Consider the following 20,833-nt stretch of genomic DNA (forward strand, 5'->3'; position numbering starts at 1 on the left):
TCATATTTCGCTTAGGGCCCCCTGAAGGCTTGGGCCGGCTCTGATGTTAAGTATTTCATTTGTACATGGCAGTCTGAGTAGGCTACTTAGTAAACGATGACTGAGCTATGCCGTGCTTTTATTTTAAAAGGGTCTGACCGGAGCCTGTCTTGTTATTGTTTTAAGCCTTGAAACAGGTCAGAGAGAAAGACCAACGTGGAGGAGAGGATGTGGGTATGCTGACATCTGCAAGCCAGAGGTTTAACTGGAAGTTGACCGCAGTCTGGCTGACAAACAACGGAAAGAAACTCCGAGACATGTAACTCGCTGCGAAGGTAAACTGTTGTTAGCTACAACTTCATCGTTTTTTGTAATGTTTTAGAGAAAGAGAAACGTCCTTTTGTAACTGTCATGTACGCTGTGTCCCAAGTCTAGTTCTGCTCGTTAGCGTTGTCGGTATAACTCTTTCGTGTTTACCAGTAGCCTACAGCCACACAGCTGGTCCGCGCGACGGCTTGACAGAGCTGATGGCAGACTCTAAAAAGTAGGCTAAATGACTTTATAGCCTATCTACTCTGGATGATTTTTTATTTATTTATTTATTTTTAATCTACCAACAGTCGACTTTTTGGGAAACGGAGATTTGTCCTTACTGTAGCCTATGTAATGCGAGGTTGTTTGGGAGAGCTCGAGCTTTTCACCCTATTTAGTCTTCTAACTTATAATATGCTAAATGAAATCCTTACATTGGCTCATTTTGACAGACGAGGAGACCTGTTGCCCTTCTGCACCGTGTGTTCTGACTGCAGCTGGCCTACTCATGACAGTGGATCAGTCACTACATGTCTCTTCAATATCTTATCTTCCTCCAACACCTGCCCCCCTCCAATACCCACAAATGAATCTTGAATCTTCATTCAATAGACATCTAGGACATTGAGTGTTAGTTTTGCTTTCAAGTGGAGCATTTTTTTTGGCATCCCAAAGTGAAGCCAAAGAGGAGAGGCAGCATTTGCCAAAGCTCTGTTTTATTTGGCACAGTTCACGTTTATTTGGGTTTTATTTGGTTGTGCGTCAGAGACACTGGAGATTTAAAAAAAAAAGAAGAAGAAGAAAACCCCCCCACATCTTTAATGAGGCCCTCTCATCACAGCAGACCGGCCCCTTTACAAACAGTTGCTGTTAGTGTTGTATTAATGTGTAATGTAGGGTAAGAGATGTTTGTGTTGTTAAGAGCACTTATATTAGTGATCCCTGCCTAATACATAGCCTATATAGTACAAACTAAAATGAGGGTCAACCGGTTATCGGGGAGAGTTTTTGTTTTGTGTGTGTGTGTGTCTGTGGTCTGTGTAACCTGTTCAGTGGGTCCATTAAATGTTTCACAATTTACAGCTATCTGTCTCCCTCGGTTGGCTGATGCGGAAATGAGCCATGTATAGCACCGGTCATTCCAGACTTACCATGGAGAGAGAATGGGGTCTTTCTTTCTCGTGTGTTTTCTCTCGCATCTGAGCATCAAGCACTGTGTCTCTAACACTGAGCATATGTTTCATCTGAATTGTAAAACATAGATTATTGACCAGGACCCATCTTTAAAATTGCACACTTTTTTTTTTTTTTAATAGCGTGACGGGACGAAACATGCATCACAGATTGCAGCTTGGGAAGCGAATGCAAATCTTATCCCTTGTGTACTTTTGTTCGTTCGTTTCATTCCCTCTTAGCCAAAAAAAAGAGAAAAAAAATGTGGGTCAGGATTTAAGCTGCATCTCAGGCCTCTGTCCCCTCTTACGTGTTCCAAAACCGCTCCCCCAGTAAGGCTATCAGATTCAGAGAGAGTGGAAGGTGTGATGGACAGCTAATAAAAGGGTTTTTTGTCTGCAGGCGTCTCCATTTTGTAACCTCAGGACTCCTGAGTCTTCTGGCCAGGGCCCAGATTGGAGTGAAAGGGCTTTGCTGCAGCCGTGAGGGACTACCAGTTGAAAATGGGTCCCTCTGACTTTGTACCACAGTTATATGGACTCTTTCTTACATGTTCTGCCTCTACTTGACAGCATTCTTTCTGAGCATAAAGTCAAACCTTTCCCGCAATCAACAGCTTTTTTTGTCAGCATTAGGAAATGACCAGCATTGTGCTCTGGTTGTGAGGAAGGACCAGCACGAATTGTGTGTGTGCCTCTTTGTGTATCAGTAATGCTGCTTTAAGCCTGTCTGACACTGGCTGGCACGACTGTAAATGGCACCCTGCTCTAATATTAATGCAACACAATTATGTGATTACATTCAAGTCAGTGTCAACATAGCTAAGTGGCCTGTTTTTACCGCAGCTCTCGTTCAGATCCCAGTCGCTAAGCTCAGCTGTCAGACGTGAATGTCTAAATTGCTGTCTTCCTGTATCTACACAAACCCGAGCTAATACTATTTTTATCAGCATAAAAGGATTGTATCCTTTTGCAAATATTACGCCCAGGTTTTTTGGGCAACTACCCCTTTTTTTCCAGGCTCAGTTGGAACTTGGGACTAGGAAATGCCAGATTCTTAATTGCAATGCAAACAGAAGGCAAGCTTGGACGCAACTTTTTGATCCCAGTCATTCTTGTTTTTAAGTATCTGTATACCTCTAATTAGAGGACATTGTGCCAGAGCTCGGTATGCTGTGTAACAGGTTGTGTGCACTTTGGCACAAAACTGATTCACAATGAGGCGGGGAAGGGAACAGGTTGGGAAACATTCCAAGAGCTCGTCAGAAATAGTGATTCATCATCATTCATCATCGTCACATTCATTTTCCAGACGACATTGTGACTCTATCTAAACGAGAGACAGGAGAAATACATCCAACATTGTAGACAAAAGCCCAAAAGCCTCAGAGGCTTTTCATAGTAATGGTGCTGCTGACAACAAACATAAAACTACACGTGACCTCCTTGTAAAAGCCGCAAAGATAGGCAGCATAACAGCGACACAGTCCTTATTTAGTCCGGTGTGGGACTATAACCGTACCGTTGTAATGAAGTGCATCAAGTTAACATATCATTGGAGTGAATCACAGGCTCAATCTATTCGGCACATTAACCGTACTGTAAAGCCATAATTCAGCTTCTTCCATCTCTGAAATGTATATTTAACGAGCATCTTAATGCAACCGTGAGCATGCAATTACGTTTACGATGTGGATGTTGATTGCTACTAGTCTGCTCTATTGGAGCTGCCTCCCCGGGGAAACACTATCTTTGTTTAGTGAATAACTTCACTTCATTCTAAACGGGTAATGTGTTACTTTACTAAACCTCATTCTAATGGGGAGAGCTTTGATTAATGAGATCAATCTTGTGAATCTCCTCCTGTCGGTGGAAGCTATTTGGTGCCACGGCCGGATTTTTTTTCCGTCCGTCTCCATTTTGCTATTCTGACATGTTGTGTAATAATCTAAATGATGAAATTCCTTTCTCCGTCTCTTCCCATTCTCCAGAGGCTTGTGTCCTCGTAGGGCACCCCCAAAGCTCCGCCAGTCCCAGTGCCTCCCCTGGGGTCTTCTCTTTGCCATGAGGGGACGTTTCTCACGTAAACTGGGCGTGCTGGCTAAGGCTGGCTTCCTGCTCTGGCTACTGTGGCTAGGCTACCTTCTGTTAGCGCGCGCCTCTTTCCCTTCATCTTCGCCCGCAGAGGAGGAAGATGAGGAGCACGTCATTCTGGCCAGACAGCTCTCTATAGAGGAGAGCGGGGTTGACGGGCAGCTGGCCAGGCCGCTCTACGTCAAGGCACCACCGGACCACAATGCACTGGGGGAGTTCGGTCGGGCTACGCACCTCAACCTCGACCCCGAAGAAAAGAAACAGGAGGAGGAGAGTGTGGATCGTTACGCCATCAATATCCACGTCAGCGATAAGATCTCCCTCCATCGGCACATCCAGGACCACAGAATGAACGAGTGAGTAGAGCAAAGAAGGCGCCCTAAACAGGAATCAACCATTAGGTAAAGGGATAGTTCAGTATTTTTAAAGTGGAGTTGAATGAGTTGAGGTACTTAATGCATACTTAGTCTGTTATGGTGATCAGTGCAGTCACTTTAAGGAGTCTTGGGGAGACGTCGAAATGTAGGATTTTTTCATTGCTTTAATTTGCCGCCAGACAGCTGTTTTATTTTTGCAATGTTTTTAAAGCTTAGTTGGGCCATGTATTACTACACCAAGTCGCACCAGGGCAGTGCAGCATATCACTCTGACAACTGGCACCAGGGCAGTGCAGTGCAGCATATCACTCTGACATCAGCTGTTTGTTTTAATGCATGGCCAGACTAGACTACGCTAGAAAAAAAGTGCAAAAATTCCCAAACTCCTTAAAATGAATACGCTGATCGCCATCTCCATAAGGTAACAGACGAACTATGCATTAGTACCTTATTCAACCCCACTTAAAAAATACTGTACTATCCCTTTAGTGATGAAGTGACTAATGGACTATACCGGTAAATTGACTGAATTCTTTTTTTTGAAAATCACTTTTTCTTCATTGCCTACTTTTTCTTTAGGGGTTGTGGGCAAAGCATAAATGCATCCCTGGCCTTATAGCCTGCACTGAGCAGATAGCTATGCTACAACTGCATCAGGGAGATACTGTATTACTCAATAGAGATTAGGTTGAGCTTTTTTTACTGGAATGGTTTTTCCACTGACAGTTTGAAACGGGGATGAAGGCTCTCATGGTGTGTTGCCATTCAAGCTGGTGTAGTCAGCTCTCTTGCCTAAATGGATTTAATCCATCCAGAGACTAGTTATCCAGGGCTATTCGCATGCTCCGCCTCCGTGATGAAACAAAGTGTGATGTCTTTTTATTAGTAGTTTCCTCTAACGCCCTCTGCCATATCCCTCAGTGGCTCCCATACTAAATAAACCCAGATGTGGTATATCCATCAGTGTGGAGACTGAGAACCATCATTTGTGTAAAGGCCATGTGTTTGTTTTATAGGTTAGGTTGGCTTCAGCACTGGATTCATGACTACATCGAAGGTTATTCATTTTCTACATTGCTGGCATTGAACACGTCGTGCTATTAAATTGCATCTCTAAATTGGACTTAAAACTGCAGACACAGAAATATCGATTTCCGAGGTGGTCGCCCCGGTGACACTGGAATGAAACATTTTACCAGCTAGATGCCCCGCATATAAAAAAAAAATAGACGGAAAATATGCTTTTCATCTTCTCACTGGGCGGATGAAAGTGCCCGGAGCATTTGCAAGTGAAAGCCTGTTCTAATGTAAAGATAACGTTCAAACAGAGAAGAGATCACTATCAGTCCTCCGGCATAGTGGCATGCCTCGCCAGCATTGTGTGTTTACTGCACTGTATACTGACTGACACGTTCATGACATTTTATGGCATGATTGGTATTTGCTCGGGCAGAGTGACGTCTTTAGGTAAGTAACTGGTCAGGCACCATATACATACGTGGCAACAGAGTCACACTAGGGAATGAGTTAGCAGGAAGGAATGGGCGTGCATGACAACACAAGACACAGTGATAGTCTTATATCATAAAAGGATACTATTCATTGACTTACTTGGTTTGTTTTGTGGATGATATGTCCACTACTTTTACTTTGATAGGGTGAGAAATAAATATTTTTTATAGCAATTTTATAACTTTCAGAACTACACAGCTGAGGTGTGAAGGATGGTCATCCAGCATAGAACTGCCAGACAGTCATCGTAGGCGGGCTATTATTAGACATAAAGTGAGATTTGTGGTTTGAGTTCTTCACAGATTTCAGTAAATGGATGAGGAATTCCCTTCAGCTGTTGTCAAACTTTCCAAAGTGAAGCACTACCACTTCTGTTTCACTTTACGCCTAGAACAATGTAAGCAAATGTGTTATGGTTATAAGGCTGTGTGTTTGTAAACTTCTTGCAAATTCTCCATCTACTCCAATAGTTGCATCAGTTTCCTCCCGGGAGCAGTGTTTGAGGCAGATTCACCCTGGAATGCTCTCTCCATCATGATATTGTTCAGTGCTTTTGCAGAAAAAGGGAGAACAGCCTAACTATTCTAACAGTTTGGCCAATAAATGGGACATTACATGACGTGCAACAGAAGTTATTCTGGTCTCTTATAAACTATAGAACAGCTGACACACATTCCAACGATGTAATGCAACAACTTTAAGATTGTCTTTAAATCTTAAACTAAAATATAAATGTTTGACAGTTGGATTTCGGATGATATCAGGCGATTACTTAGGTATATGGGCTTTTTCCTGTTCCAAACTTTTATTATCATATAGACCAGGGCTATTCAATTAGTTTTGAATGGGGGCCGGTTGGTGGAAATGATCCAAAATGAGGGGCCAGAAAAAAATGCCTAAAATTGATGAGCATCACATCAATAGCTACATATACTGTAAAACACTACAACGACATAGGAGTGCATGTATTGTCTTTATTTTATCAAATAGAGTTCACCAGCTTATCAAAAAAAATCCCTATTTGATTAACATAGGCTGCCTGTTGTTTAAGTGTTTAACAATCTTATCAGTTCAGGAAAACACAATAGGTTAACTCTTCAACAGCTTATCAAAATACATAGAAATAAATGTACTCTAAGTGCAACAGTTTATCAAAATATATAGAAATAAATGTACTTTAAGTGCAACAGTTTATCAAAATACATAGAAATAAATGTACTCTAAGTGCAACAGCTTATCAAAATACAGGTAGGCCTTAGTTTACTAAGAGTGCAACAGCTTATCAAAAAACACAGAAATAAATGTAGGCTACTCTAAGTGCAACACCTTACAGTGTCCCCCCCAAAAAATTTGTTTGTCAAGGGGTCACTGTCCAGGGTCATGGGAGGCGAAAATGTTGGCTGTATTTTGCTCAAAGATGCCAATGCACCAGAAATAAACAACTGCTTATTTGAATACAAAAAAACTACAGACACTGACTACAGTTGTGCAATTTTGTTTGCTATGTGAAGGTACAAATTTTGTGCAAACATGCAAAGTTCTACTGGTGCAATATTATGCAGACACACTAAATACAAATAATGGACCCTACACTTACACAGTGGTACAATCGCGCCCGCAAAGCTGCATACACAGAGCAGCTGATAGAGAAACGCTTGGAGACACGTGCACATTTATTTACTGCAGATCGCGGCCTTTCGCGCAGTTATGACCATGCACAAGCACACATCGCACGTGCTAGTACATTAATTGTGCACCACGGTCGGTAGTCAAGGCGGGGGCCAGTAAATATTCCTTCGCGGGCCGGACCTGGCCCCCGGGCCGCCTATTGAATAGCCCTGATATAGACCTTTAAAAAATCGTTGATTTTTTTTAACCTTTTATTTAACCAGGCAGGTCATTAAGAACACAATCTTATTTGAAGACTTTTGCGGGGTTGAGAAGACGGTCAAATTAAACGTTAAAAGGACAAACGACACACACCCGGCTCATCCAAGCACTTTGAACACAGCAAGAGTCAAACAGCGGCACACAAACACACATTCTCAGCACAGTTTTAAACAGACAGCAGGGTACAACATTTCAAACACCCAACTTCAAACAGTTGTGAGTTGAGACTTTCTGCATATAAAATGACCAGAAGTAATCATCAGCCTTTGCCAGTGGTTAGTGTCTCAGTGTTGAACGCCACTGATTCATTAAAAAATGGAGCTCACAGGAATGAAAATAAAAAAAACTGTTTGCTTTTCCTTTCTCATGTTTCTTCTCCCAATCCATGCCTCCCTTTTTTTTCTCATTCTCTCAGGTTTTTAGCTTTGATTTTCATTCAGTGTTGCCCTTGTCCCCCTGTCTCTATTCTGCTCTCTTTCTCTCTTGTTTGTTCAAGTTTCTGTGCTCTCTCTCCCAGAGCACTGCTGTGGTATTTTGCTCAGTGGTGTGATACCCCCCACCCACCCACCCATCCATATTTCAGCTCTTCTCTTCATTGTTTTAATGACTGACATCTGGATTAAGACCTCCTCCTGTCACAATAGCTGGCTGAAGCCTCTCTGGCTGTGTTTTAAGAACAAAGATTTGCTTGTATGACTTCATTGTAGGGTGCTCTTGTTGTTGTTTAGAATGGTATATTAATATGAACTGTACATGTTGCTCATGTCCACTCTCTTGTCTGTTTCTTCCCCCAACCCAACCTAACCCAACCACGCACACAAACAACCTCAGATGCCGAAGTAAGAAGTTTGACTACCGGCGTTTACCCACCACCTCTGTGATCATAGCCTTCTACAACGAGGCCTGGTCCACCCTGCTGAGGACCATTCACAGCGTCCTAGAGACCATACCTGCCATCCTGTTGAAAGAGATCATCCTCATTGATGACTTCAGTGACCGAGGTCTGACCCGCAACACTAATAAATATTCCCATGTAGTATTATTCTTGTATTTTTCTTTCTGTTAAAAATAAATCTGACAGAAACCTCTTTCACACTCAGAAATAGTTTGGGGAGCTGACAGTATTGGCCTAGTTAAATCAAGTGGACAAACCAAGCCTCATGTGTTCACGGAATTCTTGACATTGACAGCTTCCGAGAGAGGGTGTCGATGAAGGCTCTGCTATATATAGAGGCAAGATGCTATCTATGGAGCAGTGAATGTATAATGCCTCTGGATATAGCCCGAAAGCAATTAGAAAAATATCCTCCGACACAAGTCATTACATAGGCCCTACTTAATCCCTGTCGGTTTCGACCCCAGGCCCTCTGCTTGTCTCGTTTCTTGTGTGTGCGTATGTGTGTCAGATTCCTATTTCTAGGCCATTGTATGTAAGCGATAGACAGGAAGACCTGTTGGATGTTATACAAATGTGACTCATATGAACTTGAATATGAAAGTTCATTCTTCATAGTTGGAGAAGTGTGTCTGACAAAATACTTAACTCCAAGGTCAGTGTACTTTATTTTCCTGAGCTTTTTTAACTACATCTCACAGTCCCCATCAGCAAATGGACTGGGGAACAGATTTTGCTCTAACTAGGTGAACGATGCTGCTCCTCCTCAGAAATTGGATATAGGAGTATAGCTTGGTGTCCGCCTGCTGCCCTAATGGTATCAAGTATTGGGTCCCTAGCTAGTCTGTGTGTGTGTGTGTGTGTGTGTATCGGAGACGTTACACCATACTGATGACTTCAGTGTGCACTGAGCTGCCATGGCATAATTTCCTCTCCTCTGACCACCCTGACCAAGTGGAATGCTTAGACACGTCACTCCCCTAACCTCATATGGGTTATGTGCATACAGACAGTGACTGTGGGACATATGGCTCTCTCTCTTGTTTCCAACTGGGTTGAACAGGGTCTATATAGCACACCACGCCTTATGTTGACAAGAGTTGTCTTAAGAACGTAGAAGGTGTGCTACATGCACTCATTCAAACACACACGCGCACACACACACACACGCGCCTAGAACGATATGGAGTTAGTCTTCATAGTCTGATATTGAAGTAAGCGTCAGCAAATGTTTTGATGTATTGCATGCTGTTAAAACTTGCATCAACCGATACTTTTGATGTTAAAGGTGCTACGAGGAACTTTTAAATATTTCTGAAACAGTCTAATTTTTCCTCTGATGATCATGAATGACAAGTAACAGCAAATGAGACCATCAGTGCAAATAATGCTATTTTATATAGTTTTTCTTAATGCCTTGGCATAGTAAAAACACTGCTGCTTTTGTTCAAAGGGGGTGCAAAAATTTACAAAAACTGAAAGTTCCTCGGAGCACCTTTTACCATTGAATCAAAGGAATCGACCCACAACATATATGTGTAATCAGAAGGAGCTGCTAGTGATTTCCACAACTGCCGAGAATTATCATTCAACCCCTTCAGCCTTTTTCATCTGATTTTAGCTCTTTCAGATGCAGTACTTTTGGTTTTGCAGCCCTTAAATTAGCTTTTTGGTTGAGTTCAAGCTTCAATCATCAAAGGGGATAGGCAGTAATTTGAAACTAAAGGAGCCCTGACAACATCACTGTACACTGCCCAGGACCAAATGGCAGAGAGATGAAGTGGGCGACAAGTTTTTGAAAAGACTTTGGGCATCTAGGAAGTAAAAGAGCCGAGTATGTTAGAAATGATGTGGACTAAACAGAGGAAAGGAAAATAACATATCCATCTAATATTCATTAAGTCGCCAGGAACACAACTGATCTCACACTCCAAATGAATGTATAAGCTACTGATTGGTATTAGCTGTGTACGTCTTGGCTTGTTTTGACCTTTAACAAAAAAGCCAAACCAAGTGGCCAGAAATCGATCAAGGCAGCTCTAAAAAAGACAAATTTTATGTCCCTAGTATAAAAATGTTTACATTTAATAACATTATCATCACCTTATGTGTCTTTGTGTTGTGCTTGTTATGTTAAATAGGTTACTTGAAATCCAAACTAGCCGACTACATCAGTAATCTGGAACGTGTGCGGCTCATCCGCACCAACAAAAGGGAGGGTCTGGTCCGGGCACGACTCATTGGTGCAACCTATGCTACGGGTGATGTGCTGACGTTCCTTGACTGCCACTGTGAGTGTGTCCCTGGCTGGATTGAGCCTCTGCTGGAAAGGTGGGTAGACCAAATTTAGATGAGTCAGACTTGTTTTCCGAAAACATAAAACCAAAGATTTGGTGTGTTTTGTTATTTTGCATAAACTCATCTTTTATACAAATCAAAACAGAGCAACACTAAACCAGATTTTCCATGCTTTGTGTTATAGGATCGGTGAGAACGCTAGTACCATTGTGTGCCCTGTGATCGACACCATTGACTGGAACACCTTTGAGTTTTACATGCAAACGGATGAGCCGATGATAGGAGGCTTTGACTGGAGGCTCACCTTTCAGTGGCACTCTGTCCCCGAGGGGGAACGCAAGAGGCGCAAGTCTCGCATTAGCCCAATCAGGTGACACAATGATCACTTCACAAGATCTTCTCTTTCGGGGCAGATCACTTTATTAGATTTGCACGCAGCAGTGTGCGGAGCCCTTATGCTGGTCTGTTGTGCTTGTGATCACACCTAACTGGTGCATTATTTTGTCATAGTGTTGTTGCGCTAGACAGGATGTGCACAGGACAATGACAGTAACAGCGTGGTCACAAACAAGATTATTAGCTTGGGAATAGTTGCCCTGTAAAGGCTTATTTTATTTAAGTGGTTCACATCTTCTAATGGTGCCATGTTTGACAAGTTGAGTAACAAAATTTGCATTCTTATTTTGACTGTTTCTCTCAGGTCACCTACAATGGCCGGAGGATTATTTGCAGTGAGCAAGGCTTACTTTGAGTACCTGGGCACATATGACATGGGCATGGAGACGTGGGGAGGAGAAAACCTGGAGCTCTCCTTCAGGGTGAGTTCAGCTCTCCATCAGGGGGAACCACAGTACAGACTCACTATGTCACCACTGCGATGCCACCGGAGTAAAGCTTTTAAAAAAAATTTGGGAACTGATCTAATTTACTTTGTAACCAAGATCTCTATACTCACAGACAGCACGTCCATCTTAATGAAGAGATGAATGAATTGATTTTTAGTGGCATTCCATTACCAAAAGTGGCATTTCATTACCAAAGACAATCTTTCCTTTCACAGTATATGCCACTGATCTGTTGATTCATCCATCTGACAAAAAAAAACAGTGGGTAGTCGATGTGAGAGAGACGCATGTCAGTGTCAGATCTCAGTCAGCCATGGCATCTGAGACTCAAACTGTTGTGACGCCGGTGTCGCTTTTCACTCATTCACGTCAATCAAATTCGATTTTTTAGCCGATGTGTGAGTTGGTAGCAGGAGCATGCAAAGGTAGGCAGTGTAAATTGTGTGCGCGTGATTTATAGTGTGTATGTGGTTGCAGCGGGAAGACGAATGGGCTATTCCCCCTGAGCGCTGCGTTATGCATTTGCAAACAAAAATGTACCTCTCACTGGGACTCTCTGCCATACATAATTTATGTTTAGTGGATTGGTTTTCAACCTTGTTTTTGGAGTGCTAAAAAAACAAAACAAGGTGCGAGGTACTATGCCTGGTGAATTAAGACGGAAGGGACCGTCATGTAATGGCTTTTTGGCCATGGATATATGATAATGATTTTGCAGTGTGTAATTGGAACATAGCTCAGCCAAATATTAAGAAAGACCCTGGTAACAATCTGTCATTCTTTAAGGGATTTGTTTTTCCCTTTTTATTTTTTTTCCCGTGGTGGACGATCAAGCAATTATACAATGCAAATTTAAGCCATAAATCTTTTCAAATGCAGTGCTATGACTCACTAGAGGCAGGGTTGCATTTTCATGGTGACATCGAAGGTAAGGAGCACATCTATTTATTTGTCATTCAGAGAAGTGTTGTAATTCAGAGAACCACAGACATACTGTAAATCTTCTATTGAGATTTGTATCCATCAAAGACACCGTTTATATTATCTTTAACCGTTAGACGTATTGCAAATGGCTGGTGTTAGTCAATTTAACAAAAACGTTTGTTGTTTGCGACTTACTATTCACCTGCTAGATAGATGGCAGGTAAATTGGAGATCTTGAATGGGTAGAAAAGGTTGTTAAAACCAGCAGTAAACTCAAGTGCGAGAGTTCATCAGTTGTTGTGACATACTTTTACAACGCATGGTGTAGTAGAATAGACAATGTACCTGGTTAATTATTACCATATCACTGCCGATAATCCATCATAATCCTTGTACATGTAGCCTGCTGTCTTTGGTGTGTGTGTGTGTGTGTGTGTGTGTGTGTGTGTGTGTGTGTGTGTGTGTGTGTGTGTGTGTGTGTGTGTGTGTGTGTGTGTGTGTGTGTGTGTGTGTGTTGAATGAATGCATGTGACTGATGCGTTCAGAGTGACCCAGTGCATTGTGGGGGGACGGCAAGATAGGCTTTACTGACTGTGGTGTAACAGTGAACTAAAGTATACCCCCTCTCTGGTCAGACAAACTGTTTCTCTTTGGATTTGGTGGCTGAAGGTGCTTTGTCAAAGTCACGGATGAGACAATAAATGAGGAGTCCTGGTAGGTCTGCTCCACACACTCTGGTCGGCGAGCGTGTGCTGTGGGTCCTAAACTTTGGCCTACTGTGGAATGTTAACACAGACCAGTGTGAATGAAGCAAAACTTTAAAAAAAGAGGGGGGGTGGGGTGTTAAAAAGGTTGACATTTTACAGTTCTATGTCATGTGTTTAAACCTCTCAGGTGTGGCAATGCGGGGGCAGCCTGGAGATCCACCCCTGCTCTCATGTGGGACACGTCTTCCCTAAAAGGGCCCCTTATGCACGGCCCAACTTCCTTCAGAATACTGTACGAGCCGCAGAGGTTTGGATGGACTCCTATAAACAACACTTCTACAACAGGAATCCCCCAGCCAGAAAGGTACGACAACTATACATTAAAGGGAGCTACGTTTTTAAACAGCATGTCTAGCTAGGCAGTGCTGCAGTGATGATGTTATGAGGAATGAAAGTAACTGAACCCTGAATCGTATTTGGACAAATACATCCTCCAGGCACTTTCTTAGTGAGCCTGTTACAACTGGAACTTAATTGAAGCCCTGCAGTGATACCGTGTTACACATAGCAACACTATGTTAATATTGTGCTGAGTGGCTCACCCATGATGTGAGATTAAGAAGAATAATGATTTTTTTTAAATCCCTCTAGGGGAAGTTCAATTTGTTTTAGATGTTCAAAATTATAATTCACCTGTCTAGGTGTCAACACAGTCTGTGCGAGCAATTGGAGAGAAGGCGTGCATGAGTGTGCATGCATGTAGTGTGCTGTGTGCCTTTCAGAGGATTGGACACCATCAATAAATGCATGTATATCCGTTTCACCGATGTGGAAAAAAGTGCATTATAATTGTCAGGGATCTTTGATCAAACAATACATTAACTGGTCAGAGGGAGATTGAACACAGCACTGCCAGACCAGAAGAACACCAAATCTAGTGGGCTGCATTGTTTTGGAATGGAGAATCATTCTTTTTGAGAATATATCTAAATTGTTTTAATATTCAGGTTTTTTTTCTATGATGTTAGAAAAGATTGACCACCACTTCACTGCCTTCCAGATGTATTGTTATAATCAATTTCCGAGCCTGATTGTTTTTTATTTATAAGAACCCAGCATTATTTTTTAATTAATTCAATTAGTTTGTATCCTGCATTTGAAAACTAATGGTTTAACTGTTTTAAGAGTTTTCACAAAGGATTTAAAAAATATAGTTTCTTTGTTTAAATGAGAACCTGAATTAATTCATTGTTTGTCTGGCAGCAGCCGCAAGCTTATTCTATCTGTAGTCACAGTACTTAAATTCCAACCTCAGGCAGTGCAAAGGTATAATGGGTTGGACTTTGGTTTGCTTAAGGTGGAGTTCCCTGCCTCAGCAAACATGGCTATCTTTGGTTCAATCAGTCCACCTCCTAGAATGATCCTTGTTGGTTATGTTTGTCGAGTGAAATCCATCATTATATCCAGGATGTAAATATTTAATTTCATGGTGTGTGGTGTTAGTTTATAGGCCTTAAATAAAGTTCAAAGTGCAAAGGCATGAAACAGTCGTAGGCAATCTTCAGTCTCTCTCCAACAATGCTTTATACAATGTGGGACAATCACACAGGTCAGGTGGGAAAAAAGAGTCTTAGACATAGGACATAATAGAGCAAAGTGAAAAAATCTGAATACAATATAATAAATCCTATAATATATCCTCTTACCTGCAAAATATGTCATTTTTATTCACAATATTATTGAAAACGACAAAGACCCTTTTGACTCATTGTGTGCTTACTTCACAGGAGACCTATGGGGACATCTCAGAGCGGCTGCTGCTGAGACAAAGGCTGAAATGCAACAGTTTTGACTGGTATCTGAAGAATATATACCCTGAACTACATGTACCTGAGGACAGGGAGGGCTGGCATGGGGCTGTAAGTGTCTCTTTTTCCGCTTCTCTGTAATTGCTATATTTACCCTGCTACAAGCCGAGAGCAGCATCAGTGTTTTATTAACACTAATCAAATGGCGTTTCAGTTGGGTCTTGTTTTCTAAATTCCCTCTACTCTTGAGATGAAACTGGATGTTAGGCAAGGCCACGAAATGGGAAAATCTTGCTTATGAAGGCACAAAAGGCTTTGAAACCCATTTGAACTGGGATCAAGTAGACCATTATAATCCAGACTCCTGGTGGAGTGTTCCATTGTGAAACCCTTTGGTTAGCTCAATGATGGCTTTTAAAATGATAACATTTCAGACACCATAATGTAACCGTTTGATAGTGTCTTAAGCAAAAAAAGAAAACCCCCTTAAGGATTTCTAAAGGCCTTAACATCCACCACTATGCCATGCTGCCACATGCTTCTCCTTGTTTGCAGTGAAGTCATGAGGAACGGTATGATCTAAAATTCTTATACACTTATGGAGTAGGGGAGAATGGGGTAAGGCACACTTTTTACTCTAGTGAGGATTGCTCATCACCTAAACATCTTTCAATAGTCACTCTTACATTAAATTGAAGCTTAAGGTGTTGGCTTGAAATGTGTACCCCATCAAGGGGTCAGTTGTCACACACTATGGGGTTGTTTGTCACAATGTTATCTTAATGGGAATAATCTTAAAAAGAAGGCAAGAAAGCAGAACTAAATTTGAAAGTTTAATTGCATTGTCAAGTTGACAAATAGGCCTACATAACTTATTGTAGCCTTGGCAGCTGGTCTAGTTTGGGGGTTGTTTTGATTTTGTTGCCCTTTTTTCTTTTGCATGCTAGCTGCCTTTTCTTGCTCTATTCTCTCCTTCTCTGGGGTGTCAGTGAGGATACAGCTTGACAATTTATTTCGTGATTGGGTTCCTTTTCTGGTTGCAGTCTTTGGATAACATGTGACAACCAACCCCCCAAAAAATGTGACGACCAACCCCAACTTGAATTTCTTGCTAGCATCAAGGCCAACAACCATCTGACAACTAATTAGCTTGCTAACCACAATCTAAACTATAGTTTACCCTTCACACTTTTTATGGGTAACAAGTGTTTGTTTTATAAACCCATTGTGTAAAAGCCTAGAAGAAAAATACTGAGGAGCTAAATATTTTCAATTTGACATGAAAAACACAAACAGACCTCTCACCTCAAATTCAGCAGTCTAACTCCAAGGAAGACTATGTAGGTGACCTCTGATCCCAATTCTGGATATTTATATACCAAAATTTCACAGACAGCGCCTTCTGGTTCCGAGATATAACGATTGTGACAACCAACCCGTGTGACATATAACCCCGTTCTCCCCTACTAGTGTTTGCATTATCTGAAAATATGGCATTCTCTGTGAGGTAGCGACAAAAGTTGTTAAACTCTTAAGGAATCGATAAAGACCAGCATATCTTTGTTATCAATATTTATGGTTATCCTCCTGCCAGGTGCGTAACTCAGGGATACACTCCGAGTGTCTGGACTACAACGCTCCAGACCACAGTCCCACGGGTGCCCACCTTTCTCTGTTTGGCTGCCACGGCCAGGGAGGCAACCAGGTATATCTAACGTTTCACACTTTTTATTCTGTCTCCCCATCTCTCCCTTCCACTTATTTTTCTCTTGTCACAATCTCTCAACCTCTCTTGGCCCCGCTGGGAGATGTATCTTGAAATGTCAGCGCTTTCTGCTAACCCGCCAAAACGAACTGCCACAGTTGATTCACAGCAGAAAATTGGTCTCTGCTGGTGTGTCTAGCATGACATGAATTTAATGAAGGGGTAAAACTAACTTTGGTATTGTATTCACATATACCAAAAAAAAAATCAATCATGCGGCGGTACTCTTAAACTGAATACCTGTCAACTACAGTGATGGAACAGAGTTTTATTCCCGGTGAGGATCTATATTATATGCTCGAGTCAGGTAATAGGCAGAGCTCCTTTCCGTGAATCTCCAACCTGCCCGATATCTCTGATTACCCCGATGATACACCGCATCAGATGTCCCCACTCACAAAAGTGTGACTGAAAATAAATGTTTGAATGGTTCTCCCTGTTGAAAGTAAAACCTGAAAGTCCTTCAAACCACCTCCCTCCTGCCCCCCCCCCCCTTCCCCGACCCTCGTAAGAAAAACCAAGTTCCATTTAAAAGAGACATGAGCCCCGCAGGCAGAATCAATGGCACAGCATGGGTAAATAAGTTTGCAGCCAGACACAGGGGCCCAGAGTGAATCTTTTATTAGAAATAAACATTACGGGCCCCACTGATGCACCTGAAAGATGTATGAGATGTGAAGAGAGGGATGGGGACGTATGAAGATTGATTACCTGACCCTTCATTTAACAGGTAGGAGTGTCACATCTTTTGTCCTGATGAGCCTGGATATTGAAATGACACCAGAGTAGGGTTGTGTTCATGTCAGGTTGATTGAAAGGTCCAAGGCCCCGTCTTTGCTGATGAGATCCCTCGACACACTAGCAGACATGCGACGGTAGCTGAGCTAGGAATCGGCCCATCAGCAGAGTGAGAGGAAAACATCCTGTAATCCTAGTAGACAGAAGAAAAACATGCCAACTATTATCCTTGTTAAAAGGCTTTCTGAATAAAGAAGAGAGAGTAAGGTGAAGAGGGAGATACGCAAATATTGGAAAGGAGGCCGAGCAGTGCTTGATTTTCATGACGACTGTTTTTTCTACATTTCATGCCAAAGAAGCAAATATTCATATTGTATAATCAGAGCAAACAACCACACCTCTTTTTCCTCTGCTCCAGTACTTTGAATACACATCACAAAAGGAGATCCGTTTCAACTCGGTGACGGAGCTGTGTGCCGAAGTAACCGAGGGGCAGACCTCCATGGGGATGAGGCACTGCCCTAACGACGGGGAATTCAAACCTCCCAGTATCGTGTGGGAGTTCAGAACGGTAGGGGGTCCACAAACAAACACGCACACGCGCACGCACACACACACACACACACACACACACACACACACACACACATACCCCCAAATGTAGAAATATAAATTTCATACACATTCTTATCCCGCTTCTTATTGTTAACTTCTCCTTTAAATCCTCTTTTTAGGACGGGACCATCTACCACGCTCACTCCGACATGTGTGTGACAGCGTACCGCACACCAGAGGGCCGCACAGACGCCCAGATGAGGCGGTGCACACCAGCAGACAAAAACCAGCTGTGGAAGTTTGAGTGGTAGAAGCAGAAAGAACAGGGAACCCCCCTAAGTGACCTTGTTTAAAAACACTTTTTAAATTCAAATTTTTTACCATAGTGCAATTACTCCAGCGGATGTCTTCTCCGCTGCTCCCGGATTCAAACACTCTCCAAGACTGCACTCCATATGAATGGGTATGGCGAGCGAATAAAAGGTGGTGAAAAAAAGTCACTTTAAGCCAATGATTCACCCAGATCAGCTCTTTTATACCCACGTGAATGACTGAGTAAGTGCACATTGCGGCGGAGTGAATGAGACTGGAAAATGCAAGGGTTTGTTTGGTCTTTTTCAAGGAGACCAGCTGAACTCGAAGGACTTGTCACTTTTTTTTATGCGTTACTTTCATCCTCTGCAAGTGCCTCTGCAACCAAAATGGAGCCCAGCGCACATCTTGAGTGTCAATTATTGTCGCGTGTTCTATAATGCAACGACTTGAAAGCAGTAGAACTGAATTGACCGTCCAAGCGCATGAAGAAGTGCCTTACAAAGAGATTTGTGGATGAAGATATTTCAGAGGAAAAGCCACGTGCAAAAATCATTCTCCACTGAATTTTTTTATCTTGATGTGCAATTAATATGAATTATTATTGTTAAAAATCCTAATTTGTTTGTTTAGTTGTCAAAAAGAAAACTACTTAAAGATGGGTCTGCTCATATAGTACTTGCCAGGAATGTAAGGTCAGTGGCGTTTTGCCCGACACCAGCTACTTCTCAACATGCTCCATCATGTGAGAGAAAGAGAGAGAACGAAAGAGAGAGCTTCGGTCATACTAGACTGCTTCTCAATTCTATCTCCTGTCTTTGGAGCCAGTTTTTATGGTGGAATGCTGCCTGAACAAGACTTGAAGCATTCACTTAGCATTTGTACTACATGCAATTTTGCCCTTAGAGGTTCTCGGCGAGTTGACAGGAATGTGTAGTTATCTATTCTTCCCTGTTGTGTAAAACATTAAGGGCCGGTTTTGCAGACATGGATTAAGCCTAGTTCTGGACTAAATTGTACTTTCAATGGACAATCTCCATTCAAAATTCCATTTAGTCCAGGACTGGGCTTAATCCATGTCTGTGAAACTGGCCCAATGAGTATCATTGAAAATGATCCATCACTGTGCCTTCTGATGGGTTGTCATCCTAAAAATGACATGTTCATGCCGAAATGAAATGTGCCAATGGACTTTAAATGTATTTTAGAACATTTTAAATGCTAGAAAGAGACAAAACAGCAACACTGGCTTGATGTACTTGATTTTACTCTGACACAAAAAGCCTCAAAGGTAACGCCGGTTTTTAATTTAATCCTTCCACTCGGCTGTGCCAGACTGTTTTTGTTAAGACTCCTGTGTGAGTGTAAACTGTACTTGAAAGGGCATTGAAAACACTCCTCCCTGTTTAGTTTGATTTCCACTGAAGACCCTCTCTGTGTTAGTACTGGGATCTGAGGACCAAGAGATGCAGTGTAACTGTTGATGAAAATGTTTGTTGAATCGCAGCTGTATTTGCCGAAGACTGCTTATCACCGAGCAATGTTTGGCTGTCTGTGGTCCATTGATGTCATGAACGTGAGCTATTCATACCAGTCGATGGATACAGTGGGTAAACATGTAAAAGGACTCCTGTTTTGTGTTACCTATTTTTGTGTTTGGTTTAAGGGACCAGAGTGGGACAGTGCTTTTGTAAAGCACCTCTGAAACTACTGATAATGGATAAGGGATGATGATTACTTGATATGAAGGACAGGGTGGGTGGATGGGATGGGATGGATGGATGGATGTTTTTAAAGAAGATTAAGGCTTTTTGGGATGATTGAAAGAATAAAAAACTAACAACCAGATGCATGTTGTAATTTTCTTTTCTATCTCAGCTCTGCACGCAGTGTGTTGCACAGTCAAACTGTCAGTAGTGCGACAGCAAAAGCTTTCATCTATTCAAGTGGCAAAAGAGAAAACCAAGCTGTGGCCAGTAAATCATTAAGTGTTAGACTCTGCGTTGTGTTTCATGTTGAATGACAACATGGGAGAGATACGGGAACTCAATTAGGACTGACATCTAGTGACAAACTGCAAAAGCATCCTAACTCCTCATTCCTTTTCAAGGCAGAGATAGCAATATTCACATTCATTTGGCACCACCTACTGGTGAGAAAGCGAATAACGCTGTCTCCCAATGGCCTGGCAGGCCATAGTCTGCATTCTGACCAAGGGGTCAAGGTCAAGTTCGTCTCCTCCTGATTTGAATTGGTGATGGTGGAAACCACTGAGGCCAAACTGTGTGATATTTCATTCATAGATATGAGCTAACTTTATATTTCACACATCGTGCTCATATGAGGTGTGTCGCAAACATAATTACCCTTGTGTGCCAGAGAAAAGGTTAATGTAGGAATCTCTATCATGTAATAGGCCGAAATTAGATGAGTGAAGTCACTGGTCCAATGAATTCTTGGAATGCCAAGATTCATTCAGTTGCACATGGGCGTCTACATTGCTTTTGTAATTTAATTACATTTAATTACCTTTAATCATGCATTCAGTTAAATCCGTTTATGTGTTTATTTCTTATTTTTTCATTGTATTAAGTCTATACCAACCACATACCTGTCTCTTGTGCAGTTACATGGACTGGGAACATATTAA

At 42.0% G+C, this 20,833-nt stretch overlaps 1 protein-coding gene across 1 annotated transcript; it reads left to right on the top strand.

The window, feature by feature from the left end:
• Positions 1–186: 186 nt before the first annotated feature.
• Positions 187–20,014, top strand: poc1bl (POC1 centriolar protein homolog B (Chlamydomonas), like). Its single transcript, XM_080044903.1, has 11 exons — positions 187–314; positions 3,455–3,913; positions 8,168–8,337; positions 10,373–10,562; positions 10,714–10,899; positions 11,230–11,347; positions 13,193–13,369; positions 14,793–14,924; positions 16,408–16,518; positions 17,735–17,887; positions 18,051–20,014. The coding sequence occupies exons 2-11, from the start codon at positions 3,528–3,530 to the stop codon at positions 18,180–18,182; spliced, it is 1,755 nt and encodes a 584-aa protein (XP_079901029.1). The 5' UTR covers positions 187–314; positions 3,455–3,527; the 3' UTR covers positions 18,183–20,014.
• Positions 20,015–20,833: the final 819 nt, after the last annotated feature.

This window comes from Ammodytes marinus, assembly GCF_949987685.1.
Source record: "Ammodytes marinus genome assembly, chromosome: 17".
NCBI lineage: Eukaryota > Metazoa > Chordata > Actinopteri > Uranoscopiformes > Ammodytidae > Ammodytes > Ammodytes marinus.